This window comes from Scophthalmus maximus, chromosome 16 (genome assembly GCF_022379125.1).
Source record: "Scophthalmus maximus strain ysfricsl-2021 chromosome 16, ASM2237912v1, whole genome shotgun sequence".
NCBI lineage: Eukaryota > Metazoa > Chordata > Actinopteri > Pleuronectiformes > Scophthalmidae > Scophthalmus > Scophthalmus maximus.
Window position 1 is genome coordinate 17,068,107 of NC_061530.1, and position 19,783 is coordinate 17,087,889.

General features: G+C 46.3%; 1 protein-coding gene across 1 annotated transcript in view; it reads right to left on the bottom strand.

Moving 5' to 3' along the window:
• The window catches only part of kif19 (kinesin family member 19), a 30,498-nt gene that overhangs the window by 5,164 nt on the left and 5,551 nt on the right, over window positions 1-19,783 (bottom strand). Inside the window, exons 3-7 of the mRNA XM_035613279.2 lie at window positions 6,037-6,147; window positions 5,861-5,948; window positions 4,792-4,928; window positions 1,775-1,900; window positions 1,448-1,642 (exon numbers count right to left, since the gene is read on the bottom strand). Of these exons, the coding sequence (XP_035469172.1) occupies window positions 1,448-1,642; window positions 1,775-1,900; window positions 4,792-4,928; window positions 5,861-5,948; window positions 6,037-6,147 (657 nt within the window). The remainder of the gene's footprint in view (window positions 1-1,447; window positions 1,643-1,774; window positions 1,901-4,791; window positions 4,929-5,860; window positions 5,949-6,036; window positions 6,148-19,783) is intronic.

The window sequence follows — 19,783 nt, forward strand, 5'->3', positions numbered from 1 at the left end:
CTTTTTCAAGTATGTTCCTTTTGGACAATTTATGTCTTTAGACAGCCAAGAGTTGACAGTGAACAAGACGAGAGAGCGACAACAACCCTGAGAACCTATTGTCTCAATCGTCCTTTTGAGTTTAAACCTACCTAAAAAATACCTACTGTTAGTCATATATTTAAAGATGATATAAATATATTATATTCACTACCACTAGATGTCACACTAACACCAGCATCTCGGACCAAGACAAACACACTGTCCGCCACAGGTCCCTTCCAGCACTTGTGGGTGTCACAAATATCAGTGAAAGTGGCGCCCAGACGCACCAGAGCGCAGGGAGCCGGAAATCGAGTCGTCAGGCTTGGCCACCTTGACCACCGGGACACCTAAACCTCTAAACTCGGAGCTCTTGGCCGCGTTGTTCCGAGTATCCGTCACGTTGTCCGCTCTTGCCCAGGAGATGGCATTACCTCCTACCTTTCGCCCATCAATACTCGGCTGAACTAAATCAACTTCGACTTTTACAAGCTCCCGTAGAGGCAGAGAAAATGCCCCCCCCCCACCCGCGCGCCCTCGAGTGACAAAACAACTCTCTGATCCGCTCAGGAGGTCCTAATGGAGGCCATAATACATGCCGTTCATCAAGTGTCTCCATGGTAGATAAGTGCTCTCTCTCTCTCACTCGCTGACTGTTTGCATGTTAATAAAGTGGTGTTGCAAAGATGTTGGCGGCGTTAACATAAAAAAGTTGTTCATCTGACTGACAAAGGCAGACCAGGCTTGAAAGAAAAACCAGGAACAACAAACCGTATAAAATCTATTCTACTCACTCACTTGAGCGCGTCAAAAGAGGTAAAGAGCAGGAAGTGAGCGCAGGACAAGAATCAGCTCACAGATAGTTTTCACTTTCCCTTACACAAGAGACAATATTCTCGACAGAGCAGAGCATGTGATTGGCTTAGCTGTCAATACAAAATATCTATTTGGCAATTATCTTGTACTGTAGCTGAGTAACAGTATCGTGTACAAGTGCTTTTGTGGAGGTGCAACGCATCATGTTGCACTATGCCGTGATCCCATTGGTCAAAAGCTCAGTGTAGTACTTTAATAAACTGCACACTGGACCATAATGGCAGATATGAAGAGGCTTTTTTTTTTTATTAACGTGTCCTGATGTTTATGGGAACTCGCAATCCTCGGACTGCTGCGAAGCGTCCTCAGTGAGCGGAACACAGTTAGAGGCAGACGCACGTACAGAGCAGAGCCTTGCATTTATGGGGGGTTATACATGTGTCATGTGATGCGTACAGGCTTAAAAGGAGCGGTGTTAGTAATGGATATATCAGCCTCTTTGTCTTTGAACCAAATATAACTCGCCACTTGTCCATCTACCAATTAAAACGCAATTTCCGCCATTTCCTCCTGACTGAGTGAAAACACACACACACACACACACACACACCTGTGCCGCTCGCTCAGAGCCCGCGAGGTCGATCATGAAGAGGCGCGCGAAGCGGACCTCCTGCAGGACGTCTCGACAGCGGCTCTGCTGCTTGACGGCGACCTGCAGCACGGCGTGGGAGCGCGACGACGTCTGATTGGCGGCCGTGGGCTCCTGGGTGCGCTGCTTGTTCCCCCTCATCAGCAATTCCATGATCTGACAACACACAGAGGCAGGCAGAGCGCTCCGGGGGTGAGCGCGGTTGCCATGGGGGGAAATGCGCATGTTTGCTGATTAAAGCAAATGAGCCGTGCGGCGCGGCGGCAGGGTCGGCGCGGCTCGCCTCACCTCTTGGGCATTGATGGTAGACACCTCGGTGATGCCGGCGACCTGGATCACTCCCTTGGAGTCTTCTCGCAGGTCCAAAAAGCCCGAGGACGGGTTCAGCAGGTCACGGATCATTTCGTTGTAGATCTAAAAGGAAAAAAAAGACACAAGAATTCGTCGGCTGTAATAAATATCAGGAGAAATGGTGGTGGTTTTTTTTTATTAATTGGAAAGATGTACACGTCCATTGCTCCGACACAAACCCACACCAGGCACAAAAACATTGAATGCTATATTTTCATCCGCTTCTCCTTTTAGAAACCACAGCTATGTCGGTGGCGTGCTGTCATCAAGTCAATGTCAGGGCCTCTCTTCTTTCACACTGCTATTGAAGGAGCAGCGAAAAAAAAGCCACATTTAAGAGCTCGTCGAAGGAGGTGACATCCTGGAAAGTGACCACTGGATGACAGCAGCCACAACCTCTGAAGAGAAGAGGCTTTAACCGACACTGAACGTGGGGTATTTGTTTTCTTGTTATTCTTTTTAGCCATTTGCACTTTTTCCAATGCCGGCGAAGTTTGAAGAAGAGTCTACAGCCGAGCTGGGGGCTCTGTGAGGCTGCACTCGCAGTGCGATTTTTAGCAAGAAAATACTGAACTAACGAACATTTTGATCCCATCCAACAATTGACATGATATCTCATTGCAAACCACAAATCAAAAACCAGGATTTATCTGCATTCATGTCAATCCTTCCTCCATTTTGTCAAATATCTCAGCCTGGATCAGAGCGATGCACCTAAATAAAGGGTCTATATTTAGGTGCACCTGAAGGTGCATGGTGTTTTATCTGTACAGCGCATATTTACTTGCAGTGGCTGTATATGTGCGTCTCTGTGTGTGTTCCAGAGATTACATGTGTGTAATAGGGAGCAGGACTGGGACAAGAACAGGAGTGGATGTGTGCACATGGGCTCAGCCGGGCTGTAAAATGGCGTTTAACCCCTTTGTGGTGACAGTGGCAACGGATTTGCTCCGTGGAGACGGCAAACACAAAACGTCACACCCGCGGCCTCGTGTCAGGATCCAAAGAGTTTAACGCAGGACAGAGAACATCCAGACTCCGCGGCTCGGCGTAGATTTAATGGGGACAATTTTTTTTCGCTCCCACCCCCCCGGAGTGTCGCTAAAGAGCGGCGCTTCAATAACATTGTCAATCACCAAGACGTAATGATAGCGTTTGGCGCTGAAAAAAAACAAAATGTCATTTCGGTTTGTCTGATGCAACAACCTCCCCCGCCCAACCTAACGGACAAAATTTGTAACGAACACATGCTCATATTGTGCACTTTTCATTTTCTGTTGAAAGCTGATTGCTCTTTTCATATTTGCTCTTCCCTTATACAAGGTTATAATCATCCTCATCCCTCTATTTTCAGCCCGATTCATTTCCGAATGAATGTTTCATTTCCCTTTTTTTAAATTCACGCCGCCATCTTTCGCTTAACTGCTTTTTGCCTGCGAAGCTGTGATGGACAAATTGTTCACTTAGAATCATTAAAAACAGATCCTGAACGAGGCGGTGAATTATACGATACAGTGATGGGATGTTTCCTGTGATTTCAAAAAGCTGCTACAATCCGAGGGGAAAAGTGCAAAGTGATCGTTTGAAAAAAAAGAGACCTTTTCACAGAACAATACTCGTCGCGCCACTGTACTCGCTTCACTCTCAGTTCCAGTCGAGGACGGATACAAATAAACCTCATTACGCAGGGATATTAAAGTCACGCAAGTTAGTTACCGCTATCTGGGTGAAATGAACCAACTCTGTTGTACCCAGGCGTTGTCATTAAACATGCTTGTCCGTAATGAGGCGTGCAACCACAGCCTGCAGGCGCGCACACACACACACACACACACACACACACAGTGGAACCATCGCCATCAGCCTGCTGTCATCTGTACGGTTCGTCATCCTCCGACAAAGGCAGAGATTAAACTCGGCAAACGCACGGCGGCGGATCGGCGCCGCGCCTGCAGCGAAAAAAGTACTGCGGGCTTCTGTGCAACAAAAGGCACGTCTATACAGAACGGTAAGTCAAGCGTATATGTATGTTCCAGCAGTACAGGCGGCCGCGGCTCGGGTCGTTCCACTGAGGGACGACGCGCCTAAAGGAGGTCTGTAAATCGATCTCCGGCTCCTGTCCAGTCCACGTGCCAGAGTGTCCGTGGGCGAGACGCTGAATGAACGGGAGGGATGTGCGATGGAACAAAGACGAATGTGGGAATGTGTGTGTGTGTGTGTGTGTGTGTGTGTGAATGGCTGAATTGTTAAACTCAGGTCTTCAAGACAACAGTTCAAAGACCAATGGGTGGTGTCACAGTTGTTTGCCATTTGCTCGATCTACGACACTATGCTCCAAAACGAACTCAAGCTGACTATGATTTTATGTCACGTCGACACTTTGACTCATATTCAACCACTGCAACCGACATGAGGGCTAATCAATATGCACGTTCTCTGTCCGCAGCAGAGAAAAACTGCAGTCTGTTTTTTACTCCACAGAATATCACAGAGACAAACAAAACAAAATAAGTCGCTATCATATTCTCTTGGAAGAAGACTTCTGTTTGATTTTTTTTTTTAATGCTGTGCCGGAAGAATAAAGCGATTCAAAAGATGATTCAAAGTGATTTGAATGAGACATTAAAAAAAAATCTCTCTATCAACAAACACGAGGGAAATAAAAAACAGGATGGAATTAAAGAATCATCCAAACTCAGGTGACTCACGTCCGGGCTTCTCTACAGGGGCTGTGAATTAGGACGCCACCTCAGCTCACGTCAGACGTGACAGGGGGGCCATGGGACAAGTAAAGTGATAGCAGGAGTAGCCGCCTGCAATTTGGCATTATACCAACAACCGCAGATGTTGTCAGTGTGAACGGATGACGGCGATAAGACGTGTGGTTCTGAATGCGAAGAAATCAGCAGCAATCTCTCAACTCTGAAACTCAGTTAGCGGCGGTGAGTTCTGACCTCCAGGTAGGACATGGAGACGCTGTACAGCATGTCGTCGCTGGTCTCCTCGATGGCACGGAACAGGTCGTTTAAGGTTCGCACGTAGATGCCCGGCTCCTTGTCTGTCCCCAGCATGGTGTACGTCTTCCCACAACCTGGACACAGAAAAGAAAAATGTAAGAATAAAAAATGTTACATTATACGAGCAGATGACAATGAAGGCGAGTGCACAGCGTGTCCACAGTTACACGCACACCTTGTCAGATTACTTACCAACAGATGTTGTTATAAAGGGACGTCCTCATGTCCGTGTAATTCCTGTCTATAAAAAAAATCTGTCTATATAGTTTTCTGACTTTTAAATAAAAGCCGATTGTTGTCCCGAGGAACGCAGGAAGAATACGGGATTTTCATTCTTTCATGATGGAACATATTTAAGACTTCTTGATTTGTTCTAGAAATTGCCATGTGCCATAATTAATAATTTTATCTTCCAGGCACAGCAGTTTGCAGAAGAATAAGAAGAAAAGAAGAACCCACTTGTTAAGCCCACTTCACTCTACGTGGCCATGCAGGACCAAAAGAGATTGAAAAAGCCGGCGATTAAATGAAGAACACACAGAACAGCTAATGAGCCACATAGTTCCCTCAGGAGTTTCTCAGAGATCAGACCAGAGTTAAAAAGAAACATTGAATATTGGAGTTTTTAATTTGTCCAGGTGGAAAAAAAAGCCAGAACGAGGACGATGCTGCTCTTTGTCTCGGCGCAACAACATTGGCAAAGATCTGTAAATCGGCAACCGTTTGCAAACAACCACAAATTTATATGCTAATAATAGCTCAACGCTGTGGCCCCTGTGACCAAAATGCACCGTTAAAGATGTCATACGCTGAAAAACAAAAACCCCCTGAGAGGAGATAACGGGCTGAGGCATTTAATCTAACGGTTGATTTAAAGAGAAAAAACAGTGCTTAAGAATTATTTGACAGTTTGAGTGAAACATGGGAGGTAAAGCATGACTGATTTTCCAATTAGACCTGCACCAAAATGTAAAACACACACACACACACACACACACACACTGACCTGTGGGTCCGTAGGCAAATACAGTGGCATTGTAGCCTGATATGAGGCCCTCGATCAGCCCTTTGGTTGTAGCTCGGTACACCTCGTCCTGCACAGGAAGAAATTAATTACCCTAAAACTCAATTTAGTTTCGTTGTGTTTTCCACTAATCTGAACTGTGATGCCCCACGACTGACCTGGCTGGCCGAGTAGTCGAACGCCACGTCGAACATGTAAGTCTTCTCCCGGGAGCGGTTGGCACGCAGGATGTCGTCCGGGTCCTCCATGGGGTCCATCAGAACCACCATCTAATGACGGCGAGAAAGGCGGGGGGGGGGGGGGGAGAGACATTACATGCGAGCACCACGTTAACTTATCGTTACAGTAGCTAATGCGCAAAATGTGCTCCCAGTTCACTAAGTTCGGGTTCAACAGTTCAAGACTGTTCGAAAGTGGCAAAAGGACAAGTAGGTCGTCCGAGAACATGTCTGCTGTGATTGGATAGAAAAATCGTTGCTTAATCTATTAACCTGTAATTTAGTGCTTGATTAGATTGTAACACTGCGCAGCTGCAGCCTCGGCTGTTATGAAAATCATCAGACACCACAGTCGTAGCTATCAGCGTTACTAAAGGACTAAATTGGCAAACCTTGACCTTTTCAAGGGCATTACTAACATCACTAAGCTGCAACTGCACGAGTCACCTTGACGGTGCCCGTGCCAACGTCCATTGTACAATTTCAAATGAGTCTGGTGCACACGGTATTTTGCGTATTGAGATTAGATCAGAAGAGACATGCAAGGACATGGAGGAACAGGAATCTTCTTCTGGCCTGATCAACTCAAATTCTGAAAATAAATGTGGGTGCACGTCTCCGCTTTTCAGCCAGCGGTTCCTCTTCCACCTCCGTTCTCAATCATTGTGAGGAATATTGTTGAAATGGATAGAAATTCTCCGATGTACAGTATGATCGTCCGGCCCCTGCGCAGGATCAGGGACTGCCTGGCGTGTATGCACGATGCACGCACAGATGCAAATGGGGAAATCCACTCGAGCCATCTGTCATACTCTGAATCCTGCTTCTAGAACATAACGACCCGGCGAGCGGCCCACGTGTCAATGACCTCCACTGCATCTGGAGTGTCGTGGTCTCCTGCTACGCAATGAGTATAACCAATGACAATAACAATAAAAAGAAGGAGGACAGTAGAAACAACCCTGGAGTTTGTCGGATGTGAGCATGGCGCACCAGCGGGGAGGTTGCCGGGCTTCCCAGCGTCCCCTGCTCCGTCCAGTATAGTGGGGCCTGAAGAGTCCTCTGAGGCCCGCAGCCTGTTTGATCACCACCTCAACCACTGAGCCGCTCACTTTGAAGCCCCTCGATTGAAATTCAAGAGGAGAGATTTTACTTCTAATAAACTGACAGCAGCGGGTGGGGACGGGCGGGAAGCTCGCACAGGATGCAATCAGCAAAAAAAAAAACAAAAAAAAAAAGAGGGAACAGGAGAAAGGTGATGAAGAACTGAGAAGAGGGAAAGAGGAAGGATGGAGAAGAAGGAAAACAAACGCCGCCACTTGTTTGTCCGGAGTTTTTTTTTTTACACTTTTTCGATGGTTTCCACAGGAAGACGATGAGGATCCATCATCCTCCTCTTTCTCCCCTCAACTTCCTGCTTCTCATCTAACTTTTCCTTTGCAACGCCGCCAGGCTGCGGTGACGTACGCGTTCTGATCGCGTTTCACGGGAAGGATACTGTGAACAAGAGAGCACGTCTCTCAGTGTCCGAGGTCAGAAAACCACTCGAGTCACTCGGTACTCGGGCCGATTCGAGGACCTTCACGTACAACGAGTGCAATTTGTTTGTAAAAAAAAAAAAAAAAAAGACGGAGAGATGTGTTGTCTGATGATTGGACAGGCAACACTAAAAAAATGCAGTAGTGAACGTGACAATTATATTCTCAATTAATCTAATAATCATTGAATGTTTTTTTTGTTTTTTTGTGAATATATTATTTTTACTCAAAAATTGTAAGGAGGAGGTTAATGTTCAATTCCATCTTCAAGAAAAAACGATCTTCTCGTAGCGTCACTTCCATGGAGGCTACGTCGTCACAGAAGCCTTCGTCGCACACGTCACAACGTGACACTGCAGTTTTCCCTCTTGACCTCTGTGGCGAGCGTTGTCTGGCCAATGGGTGTATATAAAATACCTGTTTTTGTGTGAATGAAAGGCTACAACCGGCAACGACAATGCCCCTTTCAGAGTCAGCCACCTCAGTGTGGAACTGCACGGTGCGCGCGTGCGTGCTCCTTGAGGAAGCGATAATGAGCGCGTGCGACGGCGCTCCTAAACAATTGCACGTACGGTATATTGGGTATCAAATAGTGTGCGTGCACCCATGCGCAGTTTTTTGCACTTGGGGGGAAAATCATTGAGGACCCAGGGTGTTGATGACACTTCTGCTCCCGTCTGTCGTCTGTGTTTCTTGTGTTACAGTGCCGTACGCAGCTCCACCCACGGACGCTGCACACACGGCAGCTGCCGCCCAGGCATATTCTATATCGGCCAATTTTCTTAAGTCTTCTGATAAGACTTGCGAAGGCCGCCGGCTCTAGTGTCAGTACAGTGTGTGTGGCAGCATAAGACAAGACGTCTGGGCGTGTGCCATGTGCGTTCTGAGGCCAGTGCTGGACCGCAGGTAACCTCCCACGAGCTCAGACGGGAGCCGCTGGCACGGATGTTCCTTTCACAGCAGCAGAGTGTCCTCTGTGTTCAGTACAGAGAAACAAAGAGTCCGGGGTGAAGTACGGGTGAGTCCTCAGATGAGCACTGACGTCTGCTGCTCAAAACAACTGAAGAAGCATTTGGAAACATGGCAGTCTCATGGATACCATTAAATCTCCCACATACCCTCCCTCTCTCTCTCTCTCTCTCTCTCTCTCTCTCTCTCTCTCTTACACACTCACACACTGTTGCATGGAAACATGAAGTCACACATTCACACATAGCAACTAAGACAGAAGCTCTTCGTGTCCAACTGCAACACGCAAGTCTGTGCAAGCAGGGTGGCATGAGCGACCACGAGAGCGGAGGCCGCCCGCCTCCCACACAGTGTGCCCGTGTGCGTGTGTGTGTGTGTGTGTGTGTGTGTGAGATCCATGTTCTAGCATCGGAGGAAGCTCAAGGTAAAGTAGCTGACGCTAAAGCTAAAATTATACGGAAAAGTAGAATGGCACTCAGCGGAGCGCATTCCTCCGCCAAGGCCTAACTGTCCCTTTAAATTCACGTCGCGCCGCAACAGATTGTGCACTCGTAGATATCAGTCAATCAAAATTGGTGAAGATGTCAAAAAAAGAACGGAAACCAAAAAAACGCCCGATCTCGAAATATAAGAAAGTGCTAAACAAAATTTAACAGGTGCTTATTATAGCCATGTCCCATTATTCATCGTTTTGTGAAAAATCCATTCAGTAGCTTTTGCATAATCCTGCTGACAAACAAACCAACACACAAATCAACCAACCAACCAACCAACAAACGGACAGGGGTTCAAACATAACCTCCTTGTTCAGGAACTGTTTTATTAGAACTACAACAATTTGTTGTTCTGATAAGTAATCAATTATTTTGAGCCATTTTCAACCCCAAAATAGCAAATATACACTTGCTTTCATCTATTTTCTGGTCTTCTTACTCCTTCATGACAGTAACCTAAATATCTTTTAGGTTTTGGGGGTTTGATCAGGCAACACCAGACATCTGAAAATGTCACTATAGGCACATGCGATAGACATTCTGATACAACATTTAACATTTTCAATTTCTAATGAAATTGATCAAATTGAATTGATTGACTGAGAAAACAATCTTTAGACCAATCGCTGATGAAAACAACCGCTAGGTGCGACGTGTCATCCTGGGTTTATTCGGTGCAAGGTTTGTGCTATTGCAAAGTGTTATGTCACCGTGTGACTCATCACACACTGCAAAAGTGATTTTCGACGGAACGACCAGCTCACGCAGCAGAAAATCATCGATTCGGCCTCTGTATCTGCTGCAGGTGAATCACGAATCCACAGCTGCGCGGCAACCGCTCTGCAAACACAACCGAGACAGTGCGGAGAACACACACACACACGCACACACACACACACACACACACACACACACACACACACACACACACACACACACACAGCAGCTGATAAGATTAAATAGAAATGGCCGACTGGCTCCTGGTGCCACTGTTAGTGAACAAAGTAGAGGCCAGACTGTAACTATGACACTGAAAATCAATTACTGGGACACTGACGATAACGTGAAGGCCGAGAGAATTTATCAGCGATCTATTTGTCTCTTTGTCAATGTATCTGCTTCGCTAAGCTCTTATTTCCACCGGTCTAACCTTCTGTTGTTGAAAGCCTGTCTAGGCGCACACAATCATGTTGAATCCGTGAACATCTGACAGGCGGTGGTGTGTTTTTTTTCCCTATTTCATCTTTAGAGACGATACAGACTTCCGTTTCAAAAAGACTTTACTTGGTTCCCTGGTTCAGCTTGTTTACGACGACCTTTCGAAGAAGAGAGAAAGATCTCGTTTCAGTTCAATGACTCATCAAGAGGTGAGTGATGTCACGGTCAGATTATCCACTGGGGTTCTAATTGGCTCCTGTGGACCACTCAACCCGTTAATGGTTTTTTTTGTTGACTGCTGACTAATTCATGGGCACAGCTGAAGAAGACGTCGTTTTGAGACAAGTGGGCCCAGCGAGCCTGCGGGGCCCCGAGGGCAGCATGGAGCCAAAAAGGCCAGCAATTTCCCTGGTCGACCGCCTCCGTGAACGCGGTGCCATTCTTAGCAGGTTTTTTTAATCACGCCGTCCCCTGTCACAATGGACATCGCATGCTAGAGCAACTTTTCGATTTAACTTGACCCCGGGGGCCGACGGAACAAACGGCCAGAGCGTGAATTAACACACACCGTGGCTATGAGGAAAAAAGGATGGCTCCTGAAATATTCATCTCCTTACAAGGATCAGCCAAACGTCAAAACAACAGCTTGCTTATGCGGCGACATGAAACCAATTAGCGCGATGGAGTTATCTAAATTCCATGTAAAAGCAGAGCGGTACGATCGGAGCGGCCCTTTTCCTGGATGACGGGTTCTTCTAATCAAGAGGCCCTGCTGTTCTGGTCGTCGAAGCAGCAGGGCCGGCTTGGTTGGCCATCCTGGCTGATTGTAGCGCCGCCAACTCCATAATTCACAGCCTGCGTTGTGGTGCGGTTTCACAAGCCAGTCCCCCCTCGTTGGTTGTCCCTGACTCGCTCCGCTATCGGGTGCCAAGTGGCAAATGCTGCCAAGACGGGCAACAAAAGTCAGCAGCCGTGTTAGACATCAACCCCCTTTTCTCTTTTTCTTTTTACAGGGCACTGGTTTCATTACAACTAAACGAGGGCCCAGATCTCTAATAAAATGACAAGGGAGCAATTGGAAAACTCAATCGAATGAATGGCCTCCAGTGCACTGGCCGCCACTCACACTGTCCCACATGAGCTTCTGCCCGGTGTCATTGCCATTGGGTGACAGTGGAGAAGATTGAAATCGAAGAAGGGAGGAGTCGGGAGATAATGAAAGAACAGATGACACCAGATGACAGCAAATTGAGGAAGGAAATGTCACTGAATCAGAGCGACAGGTCCAATCGCCTGTCCACACTGATGTCACGTTTTATATTGCTCACACTTGTGTCCTGTCTTTATTGCTCTGGTTTCCAAAGGTCGTGAGATCACATGCTCGTATTCAGTCCGCAGCGGTGACGTGCATGTATCGGAGAGATTAAGGTAAGTGCTTTTGTCCGCGTGCGATGTATCACGTGTGTCAAAAACACCATCCTCATTTTAACCCTCATCAAAGGACCTTTCCCCTCGAACAAATCCTCGGGGAAAATTTGATCCTTAAGCAACCGGCCGCGAATGTTCAGTCGACCCACTCTTATCTTGAGGCTGCACAATGAAACAACAGCGGGGTCATTAAAGGGATGACATCTGCGTGCCGCATCACGAGTGCCGCGGGCCGACAAAAGGATCAAGATCACGAAAAGAAAGCAATCCGCTCTAAGCAGTGACCTTTGCGGGGCAACCCTTTCAAGCCAAAGCTTTTGGAACGTCTGCTGGGCACAATTGCGGCCGGTTATCTGATAGAAATCCTCGGAGCTGCCCTCTCTGCACCCTAACAATGCCACTGTATATCCCATTTCAGGGGCACCAGATGATCGGAGGTGTGCGCCGGCTCACAGTGTACCCGATACAGGGTGCTTGATAGCAGAGTCTGCTCTTCATTTGAAGTTACATAAGACGTCTGGTTGCGGCGGTGGCGGCAAACGAACACCCGACCGGTACAGCCAGACGAGAGTCGCTGTAATTCCGACCCAGACACTTAAGACTACACACACACACACACACGGGTTCTTGAATTGGAATTCTTAGCACCTTACGCAACAAGACATCTTGAAAGATCAAGAATCGGATGAGAGGAATCGCTTTTATCTACTCCTTCCTCTCTGCCACCTGTCTGTTTTTATCCCCCTCGTCGTTTCTGTTTCAAGGCCCCGTAGCGCAGACGTATAATTGGATGGCACAAGGCACAGATGGTTGCAAAGGATAAGAGGAACAATACGGCAATTTGTCATCCGTGAAAGCGATCCATTGAACCTCCGGATGTCAACTGAGTGTGAAGATGTGGAGGGTGCGTGGTGGCCTATAAGGTCAACGCGACATAAAATAATAAAAGGCGCTACGCATCCGTGAGACAGATGTTGTTATTTTAGGGTGGGGGGGGGGGGGGGGGGGGGGGGGGGAGATTTAGAGCACTGCTTTTGGCATAAAAGAGTCCAGACAATGCTCACAAAAATAAGAATGTTTGGGACCATTTTCATGCATTCAGGCATGAACTTGGGAAAAAAGTTCACAGCAGCAGGAAAATCTGCATCTGGGTAGAGGAGGCAGGACACGACGATTAGAGCTGCAACGGTTAATTGATGAATCTATTAGTAATCGACTACTAAATTAATAGCCAATTATTTTGATAATCAATTAATCGGTTCAAGTTAGTTTTGATGAAAAAAAATGTTTCTTAAATGTGAAAATGTTCTGGTTTCTTTGCTCCTCTGTGACGATGAACTGAATATGTTTGGTGTGTTAAAACATTCTTCACCATTTCATGACATTTTATGGACTAATCGATTAATCGAGAAAAAATTATCGACAGATTAAACGATTAATGACAACAATCGTTAGTTGCAGCCCTAACGACGATTACTCTGCTGCGGAGATTTTGCTGCTGTATTCTCACTTGGGCTCTCTCCGTGACATTTTCCTGAAATTTTACCAGGGGGCTGGCAGTAAATTGTCCTGAGCAACATCTGCGTTCTCACAGACACAGCCCGGAACATTTCAGGAAAATGTCCGGACTGCAGTGCATGTCCGAAAGCAGCTTTATCCAAAGCATCAGGGGAGACATAGCGATTCATTTCCTCAGTCATTTTTAACCATGCATCTGTGTTCATAACATGTCACTATGAGGTGAAAATAAGAACTGGCTGATAATTATCCTTCAATGCTAAAGTGTGAAGGTCTCAACAGTCTCAGCAGAGCGGAGCGGCTGTGTACAAGTCTGCAGAAAACATGGGAGCCGGGATAAACGTTGCCTCCGAGTGAAACGTGAGGTTGTATTTTTTTTTTTTTTGTTCACATGGGAGGTCATTATGCTTCTTGTCGTTCAGGTGGTTTAAGTCACGAGAACACATCGTTGCTAGGCGACTGACGGCAAAAGCGGACAATGAATGTTCAACTGATTAATAGGAAAATAACTTCTGTGGGCTTTTTTTCCCTCCTTTTTTTCTTCTTCTTCTTTTAAAACTGGTATCAAAGCACCGACAGGCGACAGCATCCAACTACCTCACTGCTGGGTGCAAGAGCAGACAGGACTCTCAATTCAGGAGCAGGGGAATAAAGGTGCACGATTAACAAGATTGACCGAGTTTAGACATTTTAAAGGAGACATATTATGCTTTTTCAGTTTTTTTCCCTTTCCTATAGTGTGTTATAGGTTTTTTTTGTTAATGTAAAAGATCTGCAAAGTTAAAAAAAAAAAGCTCAAAGTCCGCCGTAAAGGGAGCTCCTCTCCCCGACAGTTAACTGGGATCCTGGAGCTCCTGAAACGCCTCGTCAGTGGTCCGGCCGATACTTCCGTAAGATGGTGACATCACAATACAGTCGCTAGTTGCTAAAAGCCGGATAAAGTGAGAGCAATAGAACTTCAGAGTGGGCCTGCTGGCCAATCAGAGCAGACTTGGCGCTTCATTGGTAGGGAGGGGCCTTAAAGAGACAGGAGCTAAAACCGAGTGTTTCAGACAGAGGCTGGAAAAAAGAGGAGCTGCAGGAAAGAACAGTCTGAGGAAACTGATGTGTTTACTGAACATTAGAGCACGTAAACCTTTTCGAGTGATAACCCATATTAAAATTATGAACCTGAATATGAGCATAATATGTCTCCTTTAATGGAATCCACGCTCTTCGTTTTATTCTCTGCTCTGAATCGTTCCTATTTAAGTCAAACAGTGAAAAACTGTTTCGTTCTTTTCCAATTGATTTCACTCCATTAATATTTCAGCTATGATTCAACATCATTACGTGGTTCTCCTCGGTCAGGTTTAGAAGATTAAAGGCAGAAAGTATAAACATGTGTTGAACGCTCTGGTAAGTAATGCTCTTTGGAGAATCTTTTCAGAAGGAGGCGGCGGCCAGCTGTGCAAGGATCCATTCAGCACAGCGACAAGATAACTTCACGCCCATGCTCACGTGTACAGTAATGGCATCAGCAGTAGCAGAATGGTGGCCAACGGCTATTTTGGCCCTTTTTGCTTCCACTGACATGACGGAGTGGAAGATGTCGTCTGCGTGAAACACAAAAGCAGCCACTGGCTTTTCCAAGTAGCATCAAGTCTTCTGCGGCCACGCCACACCAAGGTTTCCATAGATGAAAGTCAGACATCTTTACTACCGGAGCAAAGAGGACGAAAACGAAAAAGGAATCTAAAGAACCACCATGGGTGCTTGCAGCCTCGAGGCTGAAAGGCTCTATTACGGAGAAAGGAAAACTGTTGCATGGATGAAAAACAGACCTGCTAAAAGGGGTTTTTCAGTATCAAGGTGTATTCACACTTGAAAGGTGTTAGAATTAAGTAGTTAAGTATTTTTTCCCCGCAAATATATCAGAGGTGGTGAGACGGCAAGAGGTCCGACAACCAAAACAAACACTACTACACCAGAAAAGTGCTCTATAAATGAAATTTATTATTATTATTATAAGTATTTAGCGTTTTCTTTAAAATTATTAGTATATCCCACAGTCAAAGTCAGAGTCTGGGGCGATGACCAATATGATGACATCATATTATAATGCAGCACAATTTGAATGTTTCACGTATTTATTTTTTAAAGGCCAACAGCATTGTAGCCCGGTTTTGGTAATTTTTATATGGCAACAGACTGCAAACGTGGCTTTAGGGCCATTAGAGAAATAAGAGAATCTTTTTTGAGACATGTATGTAACATATTACGGCCACGACAAAAAATTCACAATATTTAGTATATAACATAGTACATAGTGTGTTCTAGGTTTAAAACCGGATGTTTTATTTATACACAACAGTTCTACAAAAAAAATGAATAAATAAATAAACAACAGTCACGACTCATTTCAGCTTGTCAACAATGACTCAGCTTTTTCGATCGATCTACCAGCCTCGTGGGTAAAGTAAAGAGCCCTGCTCAGGTGACGTAACATTATTGTTGCATTTTTTTTCAGGAGGGGAAGCGAGCGTCGCGGCTGAGCCTCGCCACACAAACAACACCATGTTGTGCCAGTGGTGTAACACTGTGTACAACCCCCTCAGAGACTTACTCCCTCCAGTTCCCTGAAAGTCCCAGGACATACGGAAGATGTTTTCCACGTCCAACACCGGATTGGCTGGCTGCAAACCATGTCTGTCCTCGGTGCCACCTCTTCCCTCTCGGCCTCTTTTGGGGCAACTGTTCACACAGACCTGTCAACACCCGTCTCCCTCTCAACAACTCCTTTCGAATCTCAAATTCTCAACGAATTACGATTTAGTTTCCCCCCCCCCCCCCCCTTTTATCCGTTTCTCTTGAGACGTCGCTCGACTGTTGGTGTTGAACTTTGTCGTGACCTTTTGGCTATGTTACAATAGACCAATCCCTGTCCATCTTTCTGGCCCAAAAAAAGATGGCAGACTGATGCGCACACATAATGTCATTCTAGCATAATCTACAACATAATAACTTAATGATAGCAAAAGCCCTTTGCGTCGTTCCCTCCTATCCGCCATCCCCTCAGATGCCCGAGGAAGCGGCGTGGCAGTTCACAGCTGCGACGTAATGCTCTTTATTATATCACCACCGGATTGTATTTTAATAATGATAATGATAATAATGAGCTCATTCATGATTGCTAGGTGAGTCGGGCACTGAGCGTGTTTACTCGAGCGCCAGGGGCTGTTCAGCAGGACGGACAGCGGGGCCACTCCAGCGTCTCCTTCAGCGGCTGCTTGTCGTGAGCCGCCACGCCCCGCACCTCTCATCGTAATCAGGAGTGGAGGCGCGGGGAGGGCATTGAGACGGATCACATACACTACACTACACACACACACACACCTACAGGGCAGGACAGGGATCAGTGGAGTCAGAGAGAGGCCGAGGAGGACAAGTGGAGTAAGAGGAAAAGCGAAGGAGGAGCAAAGATTATCCACTCCTCCGGGGTCAGACAGTGTATTTGTGTTGACATATTAACCTGGATTTTCAGAGAAGTCGTACTATACCTTCTGAGCGCAACCCCGAATAAACCCTTATTGTGCTCTTTGTTCACTTCCCCGTCGAGGCCACTGTTGCCATTTTTCTTGGGGGCAGGTCTCTTTCCAGCCTCCGCCTCCGTGTGACGAGGTTAAATGGGACACGGCTATTTGTAGTTCCTTTCCCCCCCTCTCCTGTCCAAACACGGAGCTATTCAAACACGATGCATCGTAAAAAGGATAAGGACAAAGTGTTGGCCTTTTTCACGTTTTCCACAACTGAGCTTTTATGGCAATGGGGTGTTATTTGAGTGCGGGGGGAAATTAAGAGCCAATAACTGACTGTTTTGATCAGAAATGCTTCATTTTGAGAAAAAACAAAAATTGTCTTCAAGCTCCGTCCGCGCTATGTTAACTCCCCTTCTGGCAAACTGTACACGTCTGCCATCGCACTGCTGACGCACGACACGCCATGCCCATAGACATGACCATTCTATTGAACAGATCGGCCCCGTAGATCTGCTCTATTGTTACCGAAACCCGACCTGCAATTCCCTAGAAACAAAACCTCCAGTCTGGTTTTGATCAACGTCACCGTACAAGAACAATGAAATTCTGCGAATATATATATATATAAGACTATAAAGTAAAAGGACAAAGGCGTAAAATAACAGCTGCAAAAATATGTTCTCCTGACACCGTTGGATGCCATCGTAGTTGTTCGGAGCACAAAGGCCTCTCCCCCCCGGCGTTTTGCCGGGGGGGAGATGGTTTTTCGCTGAATCAGTCTAACGACAGCGCAGCCTCCATGAGGTGAAGGCAATTTTATAATCTCCCTTTCCTGCGTGGTGGTCGGCGGAAACTCGACTCTGAGCTCACTTCAGGTGAGGAGGCGCTTTGTTCCCTAGAAAAAGGCAGAACATTCGCTTCGATTCATGGACGCGCAGGAATCATGTGGACTTGCCCTTGGAACAGGAAGAATAGCTGCTTTTTTATTTTTAAGATTTGATCTTTACAAAGCAACCAGGAGGCAAAGTGCCTGCTGGCTGACATTCGCTCTCTCTGTGCGATCGGGATTTTTTATTTATTTTTTGGTCAGGTATGAATGGATACAGGATGCGAAACCTTTTCTCTTGTTGTTGTAAAAAAAAATTATATATATATATATATATATATATAACTTGTATTCTCTGCGCACACATGAAAAAAAAAATCAATACTTTGTGTAAAATATTTATTGCCTCTGCACTTACAATCCAACCCAGATTTCATTGACAGCCCTGCCAACTACTGAGACGAGCAAAGGTTCAATCAAAGCGCGCGTGTTTATCACGGCGGATTCATCTTCAACAAAAATAAAAACCTGACCCTCTTCCACCTCGCTGTTTTTTCTTAATTCCCCCACACGGAGGACCGTGCTACCGAGGAGGAGCAAGGGGGGGGGGGACGACGACAAAAAAAACAAACAATGGCCCTGACCTTGTCTAGGTGTCACCATGGAGACGAGGCCTCCACTGTAAAGCATTCCCCACCGTGCGTTACAGACGGGCCGGCCCTGCCGCGGACGTGCTTGACAAGCTTCGAGGGCTGAGACACGGACGGGCTGCAGGGTGTAAACACTCAGACACGCAGCGCACAGGATATCGACATGTGTATGAATATGCAAACAATTATAAAAAAAAAACTGATGTTGTATAAGGAACTCGGAATCTGTGTAAGCCTGCTTTGTTATTTTCAGTTATCCTGAACTCCCACCACGTGTATGTTTACCCCTCAGCGCCACAAGCGTCTTCTGCAAATAGACTGAAGTGAGTAGTGTCCCGCTCACGAGGCCGAGCGACCATCTTCATCCCTCGGGGGATAGACTTAGCTCTCCTCGTTAGCCTCTTAGGGAGGGATGATATCGCCCCTCTCCCTCTCCGGGTCTTTAGCTCCAACGTGGAATAAAGTCTGACAGCGGTGATCAGACTGAGGGGATGTAAATACAAACAACAACCTGTTTAGCGTCAGACAAGCTGCCAGCGACATCTGTTCTCAATTCCAACTCAATCAGGTCCAGTCAGTTCCTAATGTGTAAGAATGTAAATGTCACTATAAATAGATCATAAAGATATTTCTCAAAAATAGTGAATCCACGGGTTGAAAATTACAGTAAGTCAGGAAGTAAAGAACCAAACCCGTGGGTTTGAATTATCCTTTAACCACAAATCATGTAGCGCCACCAAAACGTTTTCAAAGCATAACTATTGTTTTTATTGGTTTCCTAACTTTCAGGGGAACTACTGTGTCAGCGTCCATTCATTTCAGACCTCCACAGTTAAATTATAGGAAATTATATATCATAGTGGCAATGATTTTAAAAGTGTCACTGTGTGATAATGGCGCAACAAATAGGGACCAGCACCCGTTGATGGATTGGAGGACGCGGCAAAGAAATGACCACCACCGCTTTTTCTTTTTCCAAAATGATCATATTTCCAAACTTTATTGTAATGCTTTTTTTTTTGTAAGTCTCCACATCAAATTGAGATGTCTGCGGGATTTCACTTCTCACAGTGTCCCAGACAACGCTGGTTGCGCTGGTTCCTTAATTTCTCAGTCCTGGGTCAATAAGAAGCCGGGCAGCACACTTCACCTCCCGCCCCTGTGAGGGTGTAATTACATAACACGGGTAAAAAAAAGAAGAAAAGAAAATCCATGTTATGTAATGTGCAAATTTTCGCCTATTGGAGGAAAAGCCCAATTCTATCTTGTAAACAGTTTGGGATGAGAGACACTCTGCTAGCAGAATATCACGTAATGTAGCTGAGGAGAAAGAGCTCAACCTGAGCCACACCAACGCCTCATTCAGAGCTCCACCTCGGCACACCTCTGACCTGCGTCCGGCTCACTGGAGGCTAAGGACAGCCAATAACAGGCGACAGGTGGTCCATGACAGACAAGCGGCCCGGGTCCCCCAGGGGGAGGAGGGGAGGGTCAGCCACAGGAAAGAAAAAAGGGAGCAGGTGGCAAAAGGCTTAACCTGAGCTAAAAACCCGCCCAGTGAGCTCATCTCTCCGCGGGCTGATCCAGC